Raw genomic sequence first — 26,355 nt, 5'->3', positions numbered from 1 at the left:
TATGGCATCTAGATAAATTAGGCTTAATAAAATCCATGTTTGACGCTAAATACTTTTTAATCCATATATATATATATATATGTATTTTTTTTTCTTCAGTTTTTACAGCACTAGTGGCTCATTTTTTTGAAAGTAGGCTAACAGGAAAGGGGGAAAGACACGTGGGAAAGAACCACAGGTCTGATTCGAACCCGGGTCACATGCGTAGAGTACCAAGGCCTCCATACATGTGTCATGCTCGCTAACCACTGCGCCACCTGTATGCCCAAAGCAACATTTTTTTAGCTGTTGAGTCTAAAGAGCTGTACTGTAGGTGTCAGGTTGTTGGAGAGGTTCCTATATTTTTTTCAGATAAACAGCTTTTTTTGGCGTTTGTATTATGCCCTCATTTTTCTAATATTTAGAACAAATCTAATAATTTCAGCTAGATGAGAAGGACATCAGAAAGTCAATTTTTAACAAATGTTAGATTTTTTTTAATATCTTAATATTTATTTATTTTTGTACACAACATTCTATAAACAAGCTTTATCTTTTTTTGCTTAAAGCTGATAAAAGCTAAAATAGTTTTTGTCAGAAAGATCAAGGGTTATAATTAACCAGTTAAATAATTTTTATCGCAGAGACGTACTTGAGATTACCTCTCTTTACCCTGTAGTATTTGCCCTCATTTCTTTGTTTGGGCTCATTTCGCTTAAGTTACTGTTTCAAACTAGTGCTGAATGGAGGTGGTCACTGCTTGGTTGTTGAGGATCCCCTGCTTCTTTTCATAGGAGGCTTCTGCTAATCGGCATAATTGGGTCCAGTGTTCCATATCTTCCTCTTTACAGTACCCAATTGGTCATATAATGGTGATTAAAAAAAGTACTGGTATTTTTAGAAGTGTGAGTAGATGTCTGATTACTCCGGTAAATGGGATCAGCAGCTCAATAAAGCTGGACAGCGAGGAAACCTTGCACTGAAACAGCAGCAGCCTGGATACTGTTCCTCTTTATTCTTCTCACACTGGGAACTAATTTACAAATGAAAGTAAAAATTTGCATGCTTGAAAAAGAGGTTTCGGGACTACAGAGACAGCAGTCTGGTTCCTTTTCTATTCACACAGGCCTCTTCTCATGTTGTCTGTGGTACAGGAGGAACTTAACACAATGAATGTGACAGTTGTAGGCCATGTCCTGGATATGTCTGTGCGGGTTGGTGTGTGGTTACTCTATTTCTTGGCCGCCCTTTCTTTTGGAAACATTTTTCAAGACACACTGAACCTTCGGATTTTATGCTTAATTACAGAACTCTGTGAATCACCAAATTCTAGATTTTTTATAAATTACCCTCATTTTAGAGGGTGCCTAAGGTTGTCTGGTTAACAATTGTCAAGTCAGCATTCTGTTTTATAAATAAATACATTTTTAGTCACCCAGATAATGGCAAGCACAAAGCATCGGAGGCAGCCAGACTTTAGTTCATTTTTATTTTTTTCTGAAATGCCTCTAGAAGTGACAAAGACTCCTGAATAGATGTCAAAATGTTTTCAAGAAAACTGTGAAAAAGTCTGGTTGCTTCCAGTTAAATCCTGCATTGTGAACTTCACAAGCATTGCATAACATTCCTGTATTAAACTTTTTTTAACTCTTAATTTGGATTTCGCATCAGCTGTTAACTATAATCCCCTAAATCAAAAGGAAATATATTATTGTTAGTGGTTTATCTATTAAATGAATGCTGGTTTTGTTTGTTAAATTCTTTAAACAGATTTCAGTTTGAGGATGTTTTACTGGTAAGCAAGACATGTCCAAGTACATTTAAAAGAATAAAGTTTTGGGGATCTTTTCATCCTTCGTTTGTGGAAAATTAAGACATTCTGGGTTCAAACTAACTTAAAATTAATCTCTCATTAATAAAAATAATACATTAATTGAGCTATTAACCTCTACTCCTTATGTTTTCCTCATTTTCATTTGTTAGGAGGGCCCCTAATGGAAAAAGTTTCCCATTAATGCAGCTTAAGCTTTCTGGACAAAATTCTGCTAAATACAAGCGAAGTATAACATATTGCAATTCTCTCTTTTTTATTTAATGGTTGCAAATATTCTGGATAAGAGCCAAAGCTATTAGCAAATGCTAATTCTACATTTACCCCCAACTTGACTCCCAAAATTTCCAGCTCAGGCAAGAATGAGTCTGAGGTTAGAGTGTGTTGTTTTGGAGATAATGACAGAGAATGTGGCCTATTAGTCACAGCTGGGCAGTACAATAGCATATATCCAGTGCCAGTGGCTGATTAGGCTCTTCCTCACCCTGGTGGTAAGATTTGTGCACGAAGTGAAGGGATGCAGAAGGAGAGGGAGGAATGTTCTGTTGATGGATGAGAGGAAATTGCATTGATTAACTTCTCTCCTCTAGCGTCCTTATGCTGTAGTGTTATCCTGTCCTGGGAGCCTCCTTACTTTTTTTTTTCATTAAGTCCCCCTCCCCCTTCCTTTTCTTCTTCTCAGCCTTTTCAGTTTTACTTCAACACAGTTCCTCTCCACTCGCTGTGCCTACTGACCAAGAGGAGTTGTATCAAAGGTTCAGTAACTCCCATGTTACCCTATCAGCATCTAATTTGCCCTGGTTATGAAATGCAGCACTGCTTGTGAGGGATTTAGGCTATTATCTTAGCTCATGTGGCACAAACTTAAATCACAGTTTTTCCTCTAATCCCAAATGATTATCAGGCCTAACCAGGACTAACTTCTTTCATGAATCTGAAATTGAAGATTCCCACTGTTGCTGTTGTAATCTGAATATTTCAGTTGAACATTGGCTGCAAACAATGGATGTTGATAAGAGCCGAATATATAAGAGAATGTCTATGAATATGATATTTAAGGTATGTGTCTCTTTTATTGTCTTTCACGGGAAGCTATTGATTTAAGAGATTCTTGAAAGCACAATTATATGATTATTCACAATTGACTTCCAGCCATTACCTGGGGTACTATTGAAACATGCGCAATAAGCTGCGATTCAGTTTTACCACAGTCATTTGAAAAACAGCAGGACTTTTGAAAAGTCCTACACAGTAGGACTTTTTAAAATTACCCCAGGTTTGTTAAGAGGCCAGATAAATGCAGTGAGAGAGTTTAATCTGAAGAGAATGAAAAAACTGTAATAAAATTGATATATTCCACTTTCTGTGACGTCAAATAAAGCTGCATGACTTGAGGTAAGAATTAGGGATGTAAACAAATAATTAAATTATGAATACTTGTCTATTAATAATTAACTAGATAAAAAATTGTTCCATCTGACTAATTAAGTTTAGTTCAATTCAGTTTATATATATATATATATATATATATATATATATATATATATATATATATATATATATAAAACCAATTTAACCTACAAACATTTCATATCAAAGCACTTTACAGAGGCAATACAGTCAGATTGGTTAGGAGAATCAGTTGATTGCATCCATTCATTGAGATGCAAGAAAAGCTCCTCCTGGATGAGCTTGCTGCAACTATTTTCGCTTGCATTTGTAGTTGACTTCTCAGCAATCCCTCACACCAAGGAGGCATGCAGTGTCAGTGGAGAAGAAAAACTCCCTTTTAACAGGACGAAACCTCCAACAGAACCAGGCTCAGTGTGAGCGGCCATCTGCAGAGGCCGACTGGGGTTCAAGGAGACAGAAGCAGATATACAAAACTGAAAAACCAAACTGGAAAAAAATGGCGCTCAGCATGCCTACAGGAATCCTACCTAATCGGGAAAAACAGTTTACTGCTGTATATAATGACCCTTCGTAAAACAGGGGCAGCATATTTCTACTCATTAATAGAAAGGAATAGGAATAATAAAAGATGTCTTTGTTGAACCATCCATCCCACCTGCAATTAGCAGTAATGTTTTTATGGGATTCTTTATAAATACAATTTATTCTATTAAAAATAAGATAATTGGCACCCCTGTAAATGTGATTGGTTTATCTCTGGAAGATGAGGCAGTATCTGAGGCAACGATAGAATCTGAACTGGGTTTAGACTGCTTTGATCCAGTTTACCTTGTGGAGTTAGTAAAACTATTATCTTCATCTTCAACTTGTATGTTGAATCCAGTTCCAACCTATTTATTTAAGGAATTATTCCCTCTGATTTCATCCTCCATTTTAGATGTGATTAATCTATCTGTTTTACAGGAATATGTACGTCAGGCTTTTAAGATAGCTTTAATTAAACCTTTACCTAAGATACTGTCTTGGACACAGATGACTTGCTCAATTATAGACCTATATCCAATCTTTATTTCTTTACCTAAAATTCTTGAGAAGAAAGTTGCTAAACAAGTGTGCGATCACTTTCACCATAATGAACCTTTTGAAGGGTTTCAGTTTGGCTTTAGAGCTCATCATAGCACTGAAACAGCTCTGGTGAAAGTCACTAATGATATTCTCATGGCCTCAGATAATGGACTTGTAGCTGTGCTTGTCCTGTTAGATCTCAGTGCTGCATTTGATACAGTTGATCAATTATTGGGATAAGCATTGGGCTGTTTTAAATATTATTTGTTCGATTTCAGTTTGTTCACATAAATAATAAATCTTCCTCATGTTCAAAGTTTACCTGTGGAGTACCACAGGGATCAGTGCTAGGACCAATTCTCTTTACTTTATATATGCTCCCAATCGGTAGAGTTATTAGACAGCATGGGATTCATTTTCACTGTTATGCTGATGATACCCAGCTATATCTGTCTATAAATCCAGATGTAGCTAACCCATTACATAGATTACAGGCATGTCTTGAAAAAACCTGGATGACTCCTAACTTTCTCCTTCTGAATGCAGACAAATCAGAAGTTATAGTCTTTGGACCAGAGTCTTTGAAAATGAACCTGTTTATCCACTTACTTCATTTGGATGGGATTAAACTGATTTCAGATAATAAAGTAAAAAATCTTGTCATGCCTGTCATTTAAATCCCATATCACAGATGTTTCTAGAATTTCCTTCTTTCATCTGAGGAATATTGCAAAAAATAGAAATCTCCTGTCCAGGGGTGATGCTGAGAAACTAGTCCATGCATTTATTACCTCAAGGCTGGACTATTGTAATTCTCTACTATCAGGAAGTCCACCAACTGTAGTTAACAGCCTTCAGCTGATCTAAAATGCTGCAGCCAGAGTTCTGATTAGAATTAAAAAGAGGAATATATCTCCCCTATTCTAGCTTTACTTTATTTGCTTCCTGTTAAATTCAGAATAGAATTAAAAATCCTCCTCTCTAATAAAGCCTTAAATGGCCAAGCTCCATCTGATATCTGAGATATGATTGTTCCTTATGTCCCTAACAGAGCACTTTGCTCTCAATCTGCAGGTTTAGTGCAATGGCTCCAAGAATTTCTAAAAGTAGATTGGGAGGCAGATCTTTTAGCTATCATGCTCCTCAGAATGCAATTTATGCTGTCCTATTTCTAAATATAAACATTCAAAAAACTCCTTAAGTTATCCCCCTAATAGCACAAAATTAACCACCTGTTTAAAGGCACTACTAGCAGCAGACGTTGCTGCTAGTAGTGCTCGAGCTGCTCCACTGCTCCGCTGTTTAACACCAGATATCTGCAAATGTTATCAAGATATCTCTTAATCGCTAGAGGCTGCAGGTGTTTCTGAGATGTCTGTTGTTGCTGCACTTAAAGCCGACTCGCCTTCCCAGCTGCCAGCTGAGCAGGTGATAACAACTCGTTATAACCGGACGGAGTGCCTGATTTCAGGCCCATCAGATATAATTTACACAAATATCTAATGGTTATCCAGGATTTATTTTTTATTTTACTGCTTTGTGTTTTCGGCTATCACATTTTCTTGGTGACATAATTTATGCTTAGGTAGGAGGAGAACCAGCTGCTGATACTTTTGGTTTCTTATAACTGCCACACGCTGCTGAAGTTGTAGACCTGTTCTCTTCACAAATTCCCTTTTATTGAACCGATTTAGATAAACATAGGACAGTGGAAACAGAAGCAACACCAACTCTGTGGGAGTTTGTTTGGCACCCTCCTCTCCGTGACAGGAGGGTGCTGTCCAAGCTTACATTCATCATGGACAACACCTTCCACCCTCTGCACCAGACTGTTGAGGAGCTGAGCAGCTCCTTTAGTGAAAGACTTTTACACCCTGTTTGTAAAAAAAGAGTGCTACCGCAGGTCATTCATCCCTGCTGCAACCATACTCTACAATGCAGCACTACAACGGCAATAACCTGTGCAATGTATAATGTGCAATCGCTATTTAATACCATGTGCAATAACCTGTTTCTCTATATCTGACACCAAGTGCAATAACTATATATATAAATATAAATAACTATCTATATAAATACCCATTTAAACACACTGTGCAATAACCCGGTACAAGGATCCCATTATAAAAAATCAAAGCAAACTAAACAGAAGAAGAAAAACGCTGTCATAATTGGACGCATTGTATATACTGTATATATCCCATGCACCATTTTCTTCCTTTGGCACATTTTTCTTCTTTGACAATTTTAGCTGATGTAACGAGTAAATCAATCAATCAATCAATCAATCAATCAATCAATCAATCAATCAATCAATCAATCAATCAATCAATCAATCAATCAATCAATCAATCAATCAATCAATCAATCAATCCTTGGCCCATGTTACAAATTTCAAGTCTTTATGAGAATTTCTTCTAAAAATTGTTTTTTTTCTTGTAAAATTGTTAATTAACATCTCTTTTATAATTGGATTTGAAAGTAGTTATCACTTTCTTCAGCATTATCCACCGGTTAAGTGATCCTGCTATAGAGAATTAATTACTTAAAGTATGAAAACAACTGGCAGGTAAACATATTAGGAAAACTGTCAAACTTCCAGCAAACTGCCAAAACTTCTACTTTAGTGTAGTTGTTAGTTCCAGGTGTAATTAAAGTCTTGGCTTTTCACATACAGGATCTGAGACAGTATGCAACATATTGAGTGCTTTTCTTTACCCGACATAAATATGATTTTGTTTTTCTTTTGAGCTGCACAGTGGTGCAGTTTGTAGCACTGTGGCCGCTATCGGGATTTGGAGTTTGTTTTGCTCTTGTTCTCTTCAGGTGTAGTTTCTCTCTGGATGCTATGGATACTTCCCTCAGTCCAAAAACAGGACTATTATTTAAATCTGTGACTCTAAGTTGTCCTTAGGTGTGGGTGTGTATATGTATGCTTAAGTGTTGCTGTTTTGCCCTGTGATGGAATGACAACCTGTTGCAGATTTATACCGCCTTTTGCTCATAGCCTCTATAGGAGATAGAGTGATCCTGAGGAACAGGCGATGGATGGATTTTGACCAGATCAGTTGAATATGTCTTCTCAGGTGAAACTAGTTATTTTGCCATCACTGTTAAATGTAACAGTGCTTAGAAAGAATACATTTTAACTTGTTTCTGATTTCCATTTATAATTTAGGAGTAATATTGATAAACAGCAATGAATTCAGCCTTTCAGGGGAGGAGCAAAACAAAAATGTGAGTGATAGGACAGCTTTGTGTTCTGTTCTCCGATATGTATATATAACAATATGTTGAGGCGACACAGAAGCACGCGTGACCACTCTTCAACTTAGCAGGTCCACTCTTTATTTGTTCCCCCCCCCCAACACAATACAGTACAAAGGTTCCTATGCACAGATAGCCTGATACTACATCCCCCTTTCTGAATAGGATTTGTTATGAGGGTCTACGTAAGAACATGTAGAAATGTAAACTTAAATTACACACCAGAAAGATGCATCCTGTGAAATAACCAAGATTAACTCAGTATCTTACTAATACTTCTCCACAGCAGAATGTGCTAGAACACTAACTTATTACTGCTTATTTAGTTTACACTAACATTGCACAAACTTAAATGTCTTTCCGGTCACAGACCCAGCATTAGAACAAAGATATAGATCAATCTCAGAACATCAGAGCAATCTCTATAACATTTAACTTTAGCTACTAAGAGGGAGGGGTGGACTACCCAAATCCTCTATCTGAGTGTGGGGATTATTCTGCCCCATGCAGAAAACTCACTCAGTTCCTATGAACAAATATAATCATCCAGATAGGCTGGAGGTCTCCTGTTCCTCAGTGAAACTCGACTCTCATGTGGTGGAGTCTGATGGCTATCCTCCTGCTGGTCTTCATCTGGAACCGGTGTGTGTGAAGAATTGTTAAGATTTTCTTCAGGTAATGTCTCGTGTGGAACAGCAGAAGTCTCAGGTGTAACAACAGATGTTTTGGCTGCTCCCGGAGTGTGTGAAAGATGGTAGCTATTCCTTCTCAGCTTGCCTCTGGGTGTCTCGATGATGTAGGATCGAGGCGACCCTGCTCCAGACACCACTGTTCCTCTGGTTTGCAGATCTGTCACCCACACATTCGCCCCTGGACGTAGGAGTGACATGTTGCGTGCCCGGTGCCTCCGGTTGTAGTTTTGTGTTTGTTTCTGCCTGTAGTTGTTCTCCGCAGTCCTCAGCTTTTCCACATCAATCGTCTTTGGCGTTAGCTGCGACTGAGTAACAGGAACAGTTGTCCTTATCCTCCTTCCCATGAGAAGCTCAGTTGGACTGAATCCATTCGCTAATGGAGCTGAACGGTAGGCCATAAGAGCAAGATACGGATCCCCCGCCTTTTTAAGGAGATTCTTGACAGTTCTGACAGCTCTCTCAGCCTCCCCGTTGCTTTGAGGGAAATTTGGGCTGGATGTTTCATGACTGAAACCCCATTCTTGTGCAAATCTTTTGAAGGAATCCGAAGCAAACTGTGGCCCATTATCAGAACGGAGACGTTCTGGTATGCCATGGCGTGCAAAGATGGACTTACAGTGTTCGATCACTCCCTCAGATGTTGTGGATGTAAGTTTTACAACTTCAAAGAATCTGGAAAAATAATCCACAACAATCAAGTATTGTTTGTCCTTAAACTGGAATAGATCAGCTCCCACCATGACCCATGGTCTTTGTGGAAATTCAGTGGACAGTAGTGGCTCTTTGTGTTTAGTTCTCTCCCGACAACATGTGTCACAGGTCTCCAACAGCTTAATCAGCTCACTGCTGAGACCTGGCCACCACACTGAATGTTTGGCCCTTTCTCTACATTTAGTTATCCCCAAGTGACCCTCATGCAGCTTCGATAGAATGTCCTTCCTGAGAGAAGCTGGAATCACTATTCTGCTACCATACAGAAGCAGACCATTTTGGACAGTAAGTTCCCCTGAAAACGGCAGATAAGGCTGGAAACCTTTTTCAATAGAGTATTTATCTGGCCATCCGTCCACACAGAACTTTTTCAGCTGTTGGAGTACACTGTCGCCATCCTGATGTCTCTGGATTGTCGTGGTTCCGTGGCAGGTAAACATGCAACGACTGAGTCAACGTACAAGTTGACCTCCTCTTCTTGCAGTCCTCCCAACTCGTTGAGGATTGGAGCTCTAGACAAGACATCAGCTGTAGCGATATTTTTGCCAGCCACATGGGAAATACTGTAGGAAAATCTCATTAGTCTCATTCGCAGTCGCTGTATGCGAGGAGGAAGCTCATTTAGACTCTTCGACCCCAGCAGCGGGACTAACGGCTTATGATCGGTTTCAATGTGGAACCTCTTCCCGATCAGAAACTCTGCGAACCTCTCACAGGCCCATGTTGAAGCGAGAGCCTCTTTCTCAATCTGAGCATACCTCTGCTCTGTCTCGCTGAGAGACCGTGATGCATATGCCACTGGCCTCCATCCTGTATCAGGGTGTTTCTGGAGAAGAACTGCACCGAGTCCATACGATGATGCATCTGCTGAAACGCATGTCTCTGCATTCGGGTCATACAACGCTAGTCCTGGTGGTGTCGTCAGATCTGTTTTAATGGCGTCGAAAGCTCGTTGCTGTGGTGGACCCCATAACCACATGTTTGACTTCTTCAGAAGATCTCTCAACGGTCGGGTTTTCTCTGCCAGGTGTGGGAGGAACTTCCCAAGATGGTTCACCATACCCAGGAAGCGTCTCACCTCGCTTATATTTTTGGGCTCTTCCATGGCTCTTATAGCACTCACTTTATCAGGGTCTGGACTCACTCCTGATGCATCAATAATTTGTCCCAAGAACTTTATGCTGCGTTTAGAAAACTCACATTTGTCATTCAGTGTTACTTTCGCTTCCTGGAGTCGAAACAGTGCCTTCCTCAGTCTTTCATCGTGCTCCTGCTGTGTCGTCCCCCAGATGAGGACATCATCCATCTGACAAAGGACTCCATCCAGGCCCTCTAGAATCCGTGTCATGCGTTTCTGGAAGTGCTCTGGTGCTGATGAAATCCCAAAGCAGAGCCGATTGTAGCAATAGCGCCCAAAAGGTGTAATGAAGGTGGTGAGCAGGGAAGACTCCCTTGACAGTGGAATCTGCCAGAATCCAGCATTGGCATCCAATTTGGAGAACACTTTTGCTCCTGCTAGCTGTCCGAGCGTGTGCTCAACTGATGGCAGTGGGTGTTTTTCTCTCATGACATATTTATTCAGTTCTGTGAGATCAATGCATATCCTCACCTTGCCAGAGCTCTTAGGGACAACCACCATAGGTGCACACCAGTCTGTTGGCTCCTCCACTTTGGTGATGACCCCTTCCTGCTGCATACGGTTGAGCTCCTCTTTAACCTTCGGCAGTAGGGGGAGGGATATGCGCCTCGGCGTTGAGAGGGAGAAAGGCTGCGCATCAGGTGACAGAACAATGTTATACTCGCCCTCCATCAGTCCTAGTCCTCTGAAAAGTTTAGGAAACTCCTGCTTCACAGCATCAATGGAGTCCAAACTTATTTGGTTCACCCTGGCAACTAATTTTAATGCCATTGCAGCACGCCCACTCAGCAATGATGTACATAAATCCTTCACAACATAAATGTCCTCCTCAGTACTAACACTGTTGTTGCTGAGTGTTGCTGTAAACATGCCTTTCACCTTTAATCCAGTACCTCCTGGTCCCTGCAGGATTTTCTTTGGTTTCTCTAACTTACCAAATTGGCGCTGAGAATACAGTGTTTCTGGGACAGCAGTGACATCAGCTCCTGTGTCAATTTTAAATACAGTCTTATGTTTGTCCACCAGAATGTCCGTCATCCATGGATTGTCTTTAACTTCTGCAGAAAGTGATCCCAGGAAAGCAACATCATTATTTGTCTCTGTGCTTTCTGTGGCAAACCCAGCATTCACTTCACATATTTTTTTATTTCTGCAGACCCTAGCAAAATGTCCCTTTTTCCCACAATAATTGCAGGCTGCTTCTCTAGCAGGGCATTGCTGCATACTGTGTCCTTTCGTGTCACCGCATCTTCTGCACTGTGCCTTTTTATCCTGTCTTGCTTTTGTGACGACATATTTGGGCGGCGCCTTCGGCTGTCTAGGCCGCACGCTCCCGCTCGCGTGAACGCGGTCCAACTGCGCGCCAGCTACGTCTGACTTAAAGTTAGCATGAAGCATCTCCTGTTGCTTTTTCACTAGCTCGCTCTGACGGGCTCTGTTTAACGCTTTCTCTAGCGTCAGTTCAGGGTCCATTTGTAACTGTTCTGATAGTCTTTTATCTCTCAGACCCACGACGAATCTGTCCCGCACCATCTCATCATGCAGCGTCCCGTATCCACAGTATTCAGCCAGACAGTGTAACGCGGTGTGAAAGCCGTCAATGGACTCACCCGTCTCCTGTTGTCGCTGATTAAATTTCGCCCGCTCAAATATAACGTTCCTGCGGGCTACGAAGTGAGCATCCAGCCGTCCCTTAACTGTGTCGTACTCACTCGCTTCTTGTGGAGTCAGATGCAGGGAAACCAGTATATCTTCTGCCTCGTCCCCCATGGTGTATATCAGCGTATTTACTTGGTTTTCGTCCGCTTGTGTCTCCAAACCAGACGCGATGCGAAACCTCTCGAAACGCTTTATCCATTTCGTCCAGTCTTCTGCTCTGAACGTGAATTTTTCCGGCGGGGCGACTTGAAACTGGTTCATGACGTTGAATTATTATTATTATGTTCAGCCGTCAGTTTTCTCTTCGCTGAGTAGTCTATACTTCTGACACCATGTTCTGTTCTCCGATATGTATATATAACAATATGTTGAGGCGACACAGAAGCACGCGTGACCACTCTTCAACTTAGCAGGTCCACTCTTTATTTGTTCCCCCCCCCCAACACAATACAGTACAAAGGTTCCTATGCACAGATAGCCTGATACTACACTTTGCTTCCAGAGGCAGAGCAGGGATACAGAGTTGGCCATGGCTTCAAGGTGCAGTGACATTTCAAAGTGTCACACTTTATCATGAGATCGACACCCCCTCAGAGTGGATGCAGCATATTTCAATGTAATGTGAAGCAGGGCCTGTCAATTTACACCGTGTTGCCCTCAAAAAGATGAAGCACCGCTGAACTATGCCAACTGATGACACACATTTATGTTTGCTTCTTGTAGGTGCAGCAAACCAGAAAATATAATTTAAAATTCACTAGCAGAGGATCTATCTTTTGAATTTAGCAGAACATAATCTCATATCAGGTACTAAATATGTTTCTTTGCTGTTTCAAGGCTGAAATACTGTTGAAACTGGATATTTATGTTCATTCTATAAAAAGATTTTTAATGTTTTTTTTTTTCGTCCTGTCTGATATTAACCCTGCTTAACATTACCTGTTCATGTCATTTAAGATTAATTACATTGTTTGTATTTTTTTTTACTACTATAAGATGGAATGCTAAGATTGGTATTGCTTTCTTGAGGTCCAGATGTTTACTGATAGTCAGATCACAGTTTAAGGAAACCCAGAATATGATGTCATGGCTGTAGATTCTAAATGGGTTGATTATCAGTATTAGAGATACATATATATATAATATATATTTCTCAGAGACACAAACTGAGAAGTATTTTATGACATCAACTCATGCATTTTTACCTTCTGTTACATCAAGGAAAAGTAGCCAAAATATCAGGAAGATACTTGGGACTTCATTTCATCCAATTTAGGTTGTATCATTCATCTGTTGAAAGAGCTCAGAAATGTTCAGCCATCATACTATATATTAAAGGAAGGACATTAGTTGTGTATCCGAGAGAAGACTTTATTTGGGTGCAAGATGTATGGGTCAAGAGTAGTACTAAAGCAAAAGCTGTGACACAAGTCCTGGGCTGACTCTGTTTGAAAGGCCACTCAGTGAAGAAGAAGCCATTTTTCCAAAAGCAGCAAAAAAGCTAGATGGGAGTTTACAAGCAAAATTATATACAAAGACCATATTTTTGGAGACATGTCTGATTTAACTAAATGAAAGCATTTAAGTCAAATAAAAATGGAAATAGAATGTGACCACCATCCCAGATTTGAAGTACAGGGTCCTTATATAACATATTTTACTGTTTCTGCAGAAGAGATTGATGAGCTTCACAAAATAGATAATCTTAAGACACCACTCAGAAGGAAAATTATTGGGTCCTTCACATGAACAACAGACCTACTACTTCTTAGGTGGCCATGACAAAACCCTGAACTCAATCCCACTGATGATTTTTGGGCTGAACTAAAAACATGTGTGTAGATGGTCCAGCCTGTGAAGCAGCCTAAACAGGTCGGATTATTAGACATAAAAAAAAAACTATATCACTGATGATTCCATAATTTACTGAATAGAAGTTATGATAATCTTACTTCACTGAAAACAACAATATTCTGTTTGATAATAATCCCAGATGGTAAAGGAAAAAAATTAGGTCAATTAAAGCATCAAGTTTTATTTATAGATTTTTTTTAATGAAATTCAAATTCAGTTCCAATTTAAATATACTTTATTGATCCCAAATGGAAATTAAATATATTTAAATCAATTTTAAACTTTTGTATTAAATTTGATCTATGGTCCTTTTAGGCTAGAAACATTTATTTAACACATTTCGTTTATGTTTAATTAATGAACCGAGTAGCCCTCTATGGTGTGCTAAGAAATATAACACAAAGATATTTTAAAAGCCACGCAAAAAATATGCTGTGGGTATAAAGAGAGTTAAACTTATGAAATCCAACGCCCCTACGTTTAGTTCATTAGCAGACCTAGCAAGCAGGAGTTGTCCAGCCAATTAAATAAGGATATATCTCATGCTTGAGATACTGGGCTTCCACCTGCATGGGGAGCAGTTTGCTTTTGGTAGATCAATAGTTCCCACTCTGGTCCTGGGAGGCCATTAAACGAACATTTATGTAGCTTACATTTCACATTTTATCTGTGTGTACTTTTCTTCACCAGAATAACATATTTCCATTTGGATGGATTCTTAATGCCTTCAATATCAGAACTACCTACGCTGTCCAACAGAATAAAAAACTGTTTTCTTTTGCCACCAATAACTAAACCTTTACACAGTGATTACATTCTCTAGCCTGTGGATGGTGAGACTGGGACCTCAGCTGCAGCTTACACCTCTGTTAAATCATGGTCATCACTGAAGGTACAGCGAATATGCTCCTCTTGGGTTTCATTATTGGTTAAACAAGTAATTCCTTTTCTCATAACCTAGCTGGAGGTGTTCTCTACAGCAATAGAAGATGTAATTTAAGACTCATCTTTGTGTGATTTTATTGTTGGATGGAAATCGCTTCTGTAATACAGCCCCATTACAAGCTAAATCTTTTTGTTAATACTATAAAGGAGCCCCCTTGAGAGCTGCTCCCCTTGAAAATGATTTATCAGGATTAATATTGGGGATTATGTTCATAATAGTGCAAAAATGATTATTCTAATAACTGCAGGGTGAGTCATTTGGTGGCAGAGGGAAAAATATAATTTTTCATAGGGACAGATTGCTTGTAATGGACAAATTACACACATACATGCACCTGCATGCATGGCTCCACCACACAAACACCTGCTCTGTCACCGCTGCTTTCAAAGATTTATGATATTCAGATATCACAATGGTGTCTGCCACAGATTTTCTTTTTAACCATTAGAACGGTTAGTAAGAGAGCCTGACACTGCGGCTATAACCGCTCTCTGATTATCATATAAATGAGAGGCCTGGGAGTAACACAGTCATCTTAGCACTGGTGATAAATGCATCTTGATTGGTTATTAATTAGCCAGCCAATTAAACTTCCATCTCCATATTCAAATCAGATTATGAAGTGCGGCAGAGAAATTAATCTCATAATTCTGCAGGATGATAAGGTGAAAGTGTCAGATACTCTATTTTGGGGCCATTATTTTCAAACCGTAACTAAAATTCTCTCAGATGTGCCCATATTTTTAAACTATCTGTCTTACAAAATTTCTCCCCAAATATGATTCCTGTCACAATCTTTTCCAGTTTTCTGGTTATTTGACATGTTGTTGCAAATCGTTCTAATTTCTAGGTTTTGCCTGCTTGTTAAACATGTTTAAAGTTGAATAAACTACCATTTATGCTGTACGTAGTTGGTAGTCTAATATACTCAAAGCCGTAAAGTGGATCATTTTGAGATAAATGATTCTCTTTCTCCTTCCTGCGACAGTAAGAGTGATCACTCACCTGCTAAATTTTCAATAGCTGCAGACAAAATCATTCTCATTTCCACTCGAATGGAGACAAATGATGCCTCTCCTGTTTGAGGGGATGTCTGTCTGTGGGCTCTTCCTTCAAATACTAACTCCCTGGATATAAGTAATTTTCATCTGTCAAGGTTTTATTTCAACTTGAGTCCACTTTGATGACAGCTTCCTACTCTGCTAAGGCTTGTGATGGATGCTCCTCCATGTGGAAAGACTGCTGTACCCTCAGACTTGTAAAAGAAGAAAGTCCATCAGTGACAAGAACTTGAAAACGACCCAGTTTTCCCTGTCACTTATCTGATTCTTACTCTAGTATGCAGAGTCAGGCTGAGCTGAGAAAGATCTCTACTCAACATATTAGTGTCTGTAGGAGGAGTGACTCATAACTGAGAAACGTAACTTCTGGATGATGTTAGTTTTGTTTCAGTGTGTACTACTGTTTTTTTTCTTTTTTGTCAAACTGCGGTAATAAAGGAGATACAAAAGTGATGCACAAATTTCACTCAGTGAGATTAGAGGTTTTTGGATGACAATCTTATAGACTTTAAAAAATGATTTGAAATGTCTAAATGTCGTAGTTTCCCAAGATCTGATTCTTAAAAGATCTTATTGTGATTTAACCAAACAATAGGGTCATTCCACATTTTGAACATTACAGCTTTAAACAGGAATTTGTGCCACCAACTAAAGTGGTGAATATTTCTGAAGGATCATACACAGTTTTCATTTAAAAACTGCATTTTGACCCCAACCTGCGTCAATATTGTGTGTTACCATTTTCCACTGAAATAGCCGTGGCAAGTCCTTTACTCTCTCCAGGTTTGTACATCTTAACATAGAGATTCTGTCCCTTTCATATTTATAAATGACATCAGCTTTGCCAAAATGTCTCAGATAAATTTGTAACTGGACCTTTACACGGTTTGTAGCACTTTGCCTTGCAGCAAGAAGGTCCTGAGTATGATTCTGGACCCAGGGTCTGAATGTTCTCCCTGTGCACGTGCAGCTTTTCCCCAGGTACTGTGGCTTCCTTCCACAGTCCAAAAACATGATTGTTGGGTTGATTGACATTTTCACATTGCCCATGGTTTTATTTGTGTGCATTACCCTTCGAGGACTGGTGACTTCTCCAGGGTGTATCCCACCTTTCATCCATAGACTGCTGGAGATAGGCACCAGCCCCCTGTAACTCTGATGGGTAAGCAGCAGAAGATGTATAGATGGCCACTGACATGGAGATGTTAACACTTAAATCTGTTTTGATCTTAGTCATTCATTGTAGCTTTGGTAGCATATTTTATATTGTTTAGCTTCTCCAGTCAGAAGTCGCCTGCAGCCTCTAATCTTATTTTGATTATGCCCATGTATTTATTCAACCATGCAAATATCGCTGACCAGCTTCCCTATCATGGTTAAACAACTCCACCATGTCTTCTTTGGGATGTCAGTTTTTCTGTTTTCAATATTGGTGCTTCCAATTATTGCTTTTTGTGCCACTCTTCCATAAAGAGTAAATTTGTTAAGACTACTGGTGCATGTTCTGTCAGGACCTTCTCCTTTCTGAACAATGCATGTTTGCAGGTTCAGTGCTACTTTGGGCCTCTTGGCTGATTCGTTAATGAAAGCTCCCCTTGCCCAACCTTTATGATTTGGTAAAGAGACATGGCTTTAGTGTTATTATACTTCCCTAATTTTTTGATGATTGATCAATCAATGCCTGCTATACATTTTTCTGCAACTTTTCCCCTATGTCTATTGTAGTCCTTGGTCCTGATGGTGCTGTTTGTTCACTAGTATTGTTTAATAAACATTTGGATTTGTGTTTGAATCAGGGAAAAGCGAAAAATTTACTAATTAGATGACTTCTAAAGGGAGATTGCTGCTCTACATCTGTTTTAGGAATATCAGAGAAAAAAAATGCATGGCACACTTTTCAGATTTTTATTTGCAATTCTAGCTGCTGTATGTGCTTTGATAAAACTTAAGAGTAAATGCCAAGTGTCATTAGGAACATAAATTTCTAAGGCAATACCGTCCACTGTTTTGTTATCAATGTTTGACAGATTTAGTTTTGTTCATTCATGTTTGCATAATGGTCCTTGTAAAGATAGAGACTCTACAGTAGTACCACACACAAACAGCCACCCACACAGGGTAAAGAGCAATGTACTGATTCTGTCTCCAGCTTCAGGGCTTCATGTCCATCAGTGTCTCTATCAGACTTTTTTGTCATCCACAGTCATGAGCTCATAGCATCCAGTGTAGACTTGCATTAAGTAGGCCATCAAGTTTTCCCTCCAACCTCTCCAAACATACAGACACAGAGACACACTCACACACCTCGGGTCAGTGACTCATGGTTTCTATACAACTCTTTATTTTATTATGTATTTCAAACTCATGGTTCATCTTTTAGACCGCAGGATGAAAAAAATAAAAACTAATCATCCATTTTGCCTACAGAAAAAAAAACCCTCATATAGACATTACTCATGTCGATTTTATATCAGCCTTGCACTATAATGCCTCCGGTCAGAGAAAAATCATATTTGTCTTTTTTGTTGTTTTTTTTAATAATTTGTTTTCACTGTGATCTAGAACATTTCCTGCTTTGCACATTTTGGGAACCTTAAAGTTTTAACACGTTTTGTCTTAGAATAGGAAATGAATAAGTTTCCGTACTCTATTAACATGTGCTATTTTTACTAGAACATGAGCTTGCAGTTGTGCTTTAAGTATGGACTAAGTCATCAAACAATCTTTTAGAAACTTAAATATAAATAAACCTTTGAATTCCATTAGATCATTTTTAGGCTACATTTGGCAGATCAAAGTTTTCTATTTTGGTAGGATTAATTCATTCCTCTTATTTTAAACCATGTACAGCCCAAGCAATTCTTTTTTTGTTTGTTTTGTTTTGAAGATAGGAGGAAACTTATAATTTGTTGCCTTTACTGTAAAATCAAGTAAAATGTTCTTATTTATTAATAGAAATGAGCTGACATGTAGAACCAATCTTATGACTTCACTGACTCTGTTCTTCATGTGTTATAGTCACTGATGATGTTCTTCTCCTCTAGGATGGTACAGAGGATTCTCAACAAGGAAGCCGAATGTCAAGGTAAGATTCTGCTCAGTAACTTTCTTTTCAGCAGAATATAGTTGTTTTTTTATACCCTACAAACTTTTTCTTTCTTTATTGTAAGATTGCTGATGAAGTTACCTCAGCTCTTTTCATTTTCTAACGAAGATTATACTGTATGAGCCATAACTCTGTACTCAGTGCTTCCTATAGATCAGGGGTCGGCAACCCAAACTGTTCAAAGACAAAAAACTGTCTGGAACTGCAAAATATTTAAAAGTCTTATATAAGCCTCCTGTTAGCCCGCTATAAAAACGACTATGTGGGCTTAAATATATAATTAGCATTCTTGATTAAATGTTTATCCTTGAGCAAATGTCACATCATGTGACTGCTCTGCTGTTCAATATTTGGTGCTTTAAGATTAAATTCTATTACAATATTAATGTATAGTTTTGTTGCATTGATGAAATTAAAGAAACACAATAAAGAAATCATATTTTTGTTTTTATGTTTATTTTGAGGATTTGGGAAAATAAAATGGAAGAAAGTTCACATACCTGCATGAGAGCATTACCTATTAGATCTGTGAAAGGTCTTCCATGCTCGCACAAAACTTGCAGCAATAGTGGAGTTCGGAGATGCAATCCACTTCTTAAATCTATCTGTAATTTATCCAGAAGAACTGCAATCATACTTTTCCCTCACTCCCAACTGCCTTCCCATGAAATGCCTTTCAAAATGACTTTTTATTATTTGGCAACTTCCCGTTACAAACCAAACACGCAGGCAATCCTTCTGCATTGGTAATGAAAGCAAATGATTCGGTCCATTCTTCTTTGAATCCTCAGTTCTCATCAGCTGTCTTCCTTTTTTCCTTTGGCATCCATGGCCCGAGATTCAGCCACAGCTCAACATCCCCCTGCTTGGCACTGCGACACGCTAGAACCTAGGCTGCAGGCTATGATGCAAATCTTCATTGACAGAAAAGTTCACATTTACTTTTTCAGTTTATTTATTATTAAAAAAATGACAGCATTGGAAAACATAATTTATGTTTGTTTGACCTCCAAGCAAAGAAAATCTATCTTTTTCTATTTTCATTCATTAGGGAGCCACAAGGGGGGCATTAAAGAGGCTCTGCAGCTGCAGGTTGCCGACCCCTGCTTTAGACCATGAAATTAATAGATTCTTTAAATTTGCAGGATGAAGTCCTTTATCATATTTTAAGAACTGTGATACAAAAAACAAAAACAACTGTAACAATTCAGTTCTGCATCCAGAAAACATTTAAAAAAAATCAAGTATTAATGATAATTAATAAAAGAGATAGAATTGCAGCTTGTGTTTTTTCCTTAAGCAAAGGAAAAATAGCTAAAACAACGTGTTCATTGTTTTGATTCTACTCCTGCATCAATGCCATCAATGCTGGCACTGTGATAATAATGACCCTAGGCATCTCCTACTTCTGAAGGACACATGCATTTCTATTTTTTTTTTTCTGTCTAGGTTGTAAGCAATCTGTTCAAATTTAAAGGGGCATATTCTGGTTATTTGACTTTTCAAATGTAGACACCATTACCTCACTCTGGTTGTTACATTTTTAACTGCTGCATCCTGCTGGTATATATTATTAATAACTTTTTTAATTTATACTTTATTTTGCTCTGTTTGTTAGTAAACAGCCTTAGAGGAATAGTACACCCAAAACATGATTAGCCTTCATTTTCTACTCACCCCCATGCTGAACAACACTCTGGAGTACTTTTTTGATATCTTAAGTGCATCTGGAGATCTGGGAGGCTTCTTACTGTCTGCTGACATTCAAATAATGGAGGTCTATGGTGCCCGAGGCAGAAAGGTCCATAAAAGTCCACAAAAAACGTGTCAATATTCCTCCATACTGCTCGTCCAATGTATTCCAAGTGTCCTGAGTGGGTAGCGTCCATAATTTACTCGAAACGAAGTCATTTAGAATGTTTTTAGAGCATAAACAGTAGTGTATAGGATTTCCTAAAAGCGCGCGCCTGCGAGTTCACGAGCCTACGGAAACCGCGGCAGACCAAACCAGACGAAAATGCGCATTCAGCTCGGCAAAGAACTCATGCTCTTCCTCAACACTGAAGTCCTCAGACATTTTTCTTTCGTTGTTTCTTTCTTTGCACAGGTAAACAGCACATTTCTTCTTCTACGCTTGCATTATCAAGAGCAGAGGCTGAATGCGCACTTTCATCTGGTTTGGTCTGCCACAGTTTCCGTAGGCTCGTGAACTCGCATGCGCGCGCTTTTAGGAAATCCTATACACTACTGTTTATGCTCTAAAAACATTCTAAATGACTTTGTTTAGAGTAAAGTATTGACACTACCAACTCAGGACACTTGGAATACATTGGACGAGCAGTATGGAGGAATATTGACACGTTTTTTGTGGACTTTTATGGACCTTTCTGTCTCGGGCACCGTAGACCTCCATTATTTGAATGTCAGCAGACAGCAAGAAGCCTCCCAGATCTCCAGATGCATTTGAGATATCAAAAAAGTACTCCAGAGTGTTGTTCAGCATGGGGGTGAGTAGAAAATGAAGGCTAATCATGTTTTGGGTTTACTATTCCTTTAAGTATATTTAGAATAACAACATAGGTATGATACTGCACATGTGCTCAATCAATAATACAGATAGCACTTTACTGAGACCAGTGATACCAAGGCTATGCATAGCCTCTGCAGTCAATGGACATTATACATGATAGATAGATAGATAGATAGATAGATAGATAGAGTTAAATTGTTTAAATTTGATTGAATTCAGGGCTGATCAACAAGGCACTTAGCATTAGAAACGCATTTTAATGTGTTCCATTTGCACTCATTCCAATAAAGAGCTTCTAGCTTAAGACGTTTTTTTTTTTTTTTTTTTTTTTATGTGATTAAAACATTTCTCACCTTGATGCTGCATTCCACACCGAGCTGCCTCTTCACCACAAAGCATTGCAGGACTGCTAGGCTTTATTAAGTAATTGAGTACTGTGAGCAGATGCTCATCACACCCACTGCAAGAATACTGTTTAGGTGGAAATAGAGATCAAAACACTACCAGGACAGAGTTGGTTAATATCATGATCATATGGTTTTTGGCCTTTTTTTGTACAGACGTATAACATGTCTATGTCTAAGCTTTAAGCATCCATCTTTTTATGTTTACATTTAATGAAGAACATTTCTGTTTTATTCTTGACATGCTTTCATCATCACTGTGACTTAGGTACTGTATTGACTTTGAGTGCTTTCAGAAATTATGTGACCTTGAATTTAAGGCTGCACAGACGTGCTTCGTCTGCAGACATTTGCAGTGATAATGTATCATTTAGGCTGCCGCTTTATGACATGCTGCTCTTTCATGGTTAATTTGATGTAAAATAAAGAGAAAATGACGGAATCCAAGGCCCGCAGTGATAAGCAGGAATGTGAGAGGGAAAAAAATCTGCATCCATGTGGAAATTAAGATCTCAATCATCAAGGGAATATCAGCTAAAAATGGTCCATCAAAAGTTTTCTGCTTTGGGCGATGTCCTGGAGTTTATTACAGCAAGGTCAATAAGATTACATTACACAGGGATAATAGAGGCAAAAACGTTAAGCTTAGGTTTCCTCATACTGAAAGATCAGAAATGTTTATCATTGTGGGGGACAACACAGCAAATAACCTACTAACTGCAGCTGAAGCCTAAAAGAATAAAAGGTGGATGAAAACATGTATAAAACGTTTTTGCTTTATCATTTTTATCCTGGGATTAAATGAATTAAGTGGAAAAAACTATAAAAATAAGGACATTAAAACAATACATGTAAACAGAACAACCTTAATAATACTGATTATTTAAGATGAGAGAAAAAGGTTTTCATTACAAGAAAGGCTTTGGTTCAAAGTGTCATGAACGGGACAGATGCACCCAGTATTTAAGGTGAGACAGCCAGTAGAAAAGTTCAAAAAGTTTGTTAAAATAAAAACAGAAACAGACAGAACAGAAGCGCTGAGCTGATATGGATCTGCGGACCTGCAGTGACTGCAGGAGGGAGGACGGGGCACTGCCCAATCAATTACACTCTGGTTTAACAGTTCTGTCCATCCTCTCAATAATAGGCAGGATCAGCCGATGCACGGCCAACGAGATGAGGCTCTGATGCAGTAACCTGATTTAGCAGGCAGGACTCCGATCCAGGACAGGGATTCAGATCAGACTGGAGTAGTTCTGGAATCCAGGAGTCTGCAGTCCCGTCAGGGGTTCCAATCCACACAGGAACAAACAGATGCGGTTCCAGGAATCCAATACAGCGTAAAGGCAGGTTCAGAGTCCCGTGCATCGAGCAACCAGCTTAGACAAAAACACACAGACAGGCAGAATCCAACAGAGGTCCAACCGTGGTTCAGGCAAACAGATCAGATGGGTACAGACAGGGCCAGTGTGTGAGAGGGAATGGAATAAGGAGATCAGAATCACTAGGGAAACGCTGAAACGCTCTCACCACTGGTTAGGGAATAAACTTGCCTGAAGACACTGGCTCCAGAATAATCTCCTCACTGGAACGGGGACATGAACCTTGGACTAACTAAAACTTCAGACATCTAACAGAGAACAAACAAACAGCAAACAATGATCTGGCCTCGATAGCTGGGCTGGACCGAATATAAAGCAGAACCTACAGGTGGATGAGACCAGAGATGATTAGGAACTGGGCAGAACTATGCAGGTGAGCGAAATGAGCAATTAATGCCAGCTATCAGAGCAGATCATCACAAAATCCTCCAAGCAAAATCAGACGAGGGGGAGAAAATGCTGAAAGGAAGCACAACTCTGTCTGAACTTCATTGTTTAAAGATAATTTTGAAGCTTGACTGAGGGAACATGGAATGTACACATTTTTTAGTTTAGAAGTCATAGATGTGGTGCATCTTTGAGCAGCCTTTTCTAAAACACATTAGTGGGATTTATAGTCACACTTCTCTTGCTCTTGTTGCAGCAGTACTGACCTCTAGTCGTCTCAAACCAATTAGATCAGCATCATTGTCAGTATCCTGGCCTCTCAGAAATGACTTCATTAACACTGTTATGTAAGACAGAACATAACAACACTCTCAAAAAAACAAAACAAAACAAACAGTGGTGCTCACAGAACCATTCAAATGGAGAAAAATTTTGCTAAGAAAAAAATAATCATCCATTAAGAATTATTATTAATTTATAAAAATTATAATTCATCTGCAGTAGCATTTGATAATCTGCCGAACCTTTGTAGATTTTTTATCTTAATGATTAAGTCCTTTGCAAAAAATAATAAAGTATAACTGCAACCTTTTTAAACATTTCTCTAAATTCATGACTGCTGATGGTGATTGAACAACTAATGATGTTTGGTATCAGCTTCTCCATAAGGACTGTCAGCAGAGTAAAGCATGAAGCTGCTGTGAAACAGCAGATGGCCGCTCTGACCCTGAAATTGGAAAAGGTCCAAAATTGGAAAACTGGTCCCACTCCAGAAGATGACATGGCTCCACAACTCATTACTAATTGAAAACTTCCCACTGATTCTCAAGCAATTAGAGTCACCCTCCTCTCATTCTCCTGTCTTTGGTCTGGATCCTGGTTCTCTCATTGATTATCGAATATGTGGCAGTTGTATCCTTTCTTCTGGATATTTCTGTTGCTGCACTTTAAGCTTGAGAACAACTACACCCCTCATGTTGTGTATCTTCCCACCTTTAATGGAATCTACGTTACAATTCCTGTTGCTGTGCACCTTTTTGTTTAACTTTGCCCCCTGTACTTAACTCTCCTTCAATATGCTAGCATGCAGCACTGAGTGTTTGGTATTGACTTTCTGCCGGACAGATGCTGAAATTGTACGATATTACTCATCTATGTATTAATTGTCTATACTAATCTATACACAGAGATGAAAACTCTATGCAGTGAGACCCTGTGTGGGATTTAAACCTAGGACCTTCTGGTTGAAGGCCATTTAAAGATCTCAATGCTTAAAATATACTTTTTTTGGGAATAATAACTCTATGCAAATTGGGTTTCTATGGTTGAATTGAATATGTGGAATGGATAATTTTTTTGTGATGTTCTGATGTGTATACAGCAAAGAAAATAAGTATCTGAAAACACTTCTATTATGGAACTTATTCTATTTAGAAATCATGGGGTGCTCTGAAATTGTCATCATAGGTGCATGTCCATTTTGAGAGATATAATCTAAAACAAAAATCCATAAAGCACAATGTATGATTTTTTTTTTACTATTTATTTTTATGATATAGCTGCAAATAAATATTTGAACACCTGAGAAAATCCATGTAAATTTTTGGTACAGAAGCCTTTGTTTGCAGTTACAGAGGTCAATCTCTTTCACCTCCTTTACACACACTGCAGGAGGGATTTTGGCCCACTCCTCCACACAGATCTTCTCTAGATCAGTCAGGTTTCTGGTCTGTCGCTTAGAAACACAGAGTTTGAGCTCCCTCCAAAGATTATCTTGAAACGCTGGTCCCAGCTCTTTTCAGGTCATTGAATAGCTCCTCCCATGTAGTTCTGGGCATGTTTCTCACCTTTCTAAGAATCTTTGAGACACCATGAGGTGAGATCTTGCATGGAGCCCCAGTCTGAGTGAGATCAGTCATGTTTAGCTTTTCCATTTTCTAATGATTGCCCAAACAGCTGATGTTTTTTCGCCAAGCTGCTTGGCAAATTCCCTGTAGTCCTTTCCAGCCTTGTGGAGGTGTATGAAAACTTTGTCCCTAATGTCTTTGGACAGCTCTTTGGTCTTGGCCATGTCAGTAGTGGGGTGGACAGGTGTCTTTATGCAGCTAACGACCTCAAACAGGTGCATCTAATTTAGGATAATAAATTGAGGTGGACAGTTTTAAGGAGGACTAACAGGTCTTTAAGGGGTCAAAATTCTAGCTGATAGATAGGTGTTCAAACAATTATTTGTAGCTGAATCATACAAATAAATAGTTAAAAAAAATATATATTGTGATTTCTGGATTTTTTATTTTTATAGTCTCACTGTATTTCTCACTGTATATAATTGATGTTTTTCTTCTTCACCAAAGAGCAGCACTAGTGTAAGAATTGCAGTGTCATAAAAAAGACACATTAACTGGTGTAAAACCAGATGATTGCATTATCTTTATTCTGAATAAACAGATTCTGTCATCTATGCTTTTATTATATATAGTAAGTCATATTTTTCTTGAGGAACTACTTACATTTGTGTTCAGGCTTTCGCTTAAGTTTATATGATGCTGTTTGTTAACAAAATTGAAGAACTGTTTTTATTTTAGATCTCTGTTTGAGTTTCTTGCTAACTAATTATTGTAACTAATTAACTAATTATTCCTAACTGATGGTGAAAGTTTTTACAGGTATCAGGATTGTACCTCATGATTATGTTTTAAATTCTTCCCAAGCCTCATCCAAACTTTACACACACAGAAACCATGCATACATACAGTGTGAACACACTGAAGAAAAAAATGAAATAAAACCACCTTAATTTGACCTGAAATATGACAGCCTAGAGATGTACTTTCTTTGGTAAAGAAGGTAGATGGTGACAAGAAATGCTGCTACAACCTTACACTGTATTCAGAAGGAGCACAACAGAAAGCACTCTGCTTTTAGGGTGT

At 38.8% G+C, this 26,355-nt stretch overlaps 1 protein-coding gene across 10 annotated transcripts in view; it reads left to right on the top strand.

Moving 5' to 3' along the window:
- LOC119780707 (dedicator of cytokinesis protein 3-like) overlaps positions 1-26,355 on the top strand; it is a 259,177-nt gene that overhangs the window by 98,622 nt on the left and 134,200 nt on the right. For all 10 annotated transcript variants that reach the window (XM_038280830.1, XM_038280829.1, XM_038280828.1 and 7 more), the window contains exon 3: positions 18,661-18,701. In XM_038280830.1, coding sequence (XP_038136758.1) covers positions 18,661-18,701 — 41 coding nt within the window. The remainder of the gene's footprint in view (positions 1-18,660; positions 18,702-26,355) is intronic.

Source organism: Cyprinodon tularosa, unplaced genomic scaffold (assembly GCF_016077235.1).
Source record: "Cyprinodon tularosa strain WSP-4 unplaced genomic scaffold, ASM1607723v1 ctg165, whole genome shotgun sequence".
NCBI lineage: Eukaryota > Metazoa > Chordata > Actinopteri > Cyprinodontiformes > Cyprinodontidae > Cyprinodon > Cyprinodon tularosa.
The sequence above is the reverse complement of the archived record's forward strand: the minus strand, read 5'-3'. Positions and strand labels throughout refer to the sequence as shown.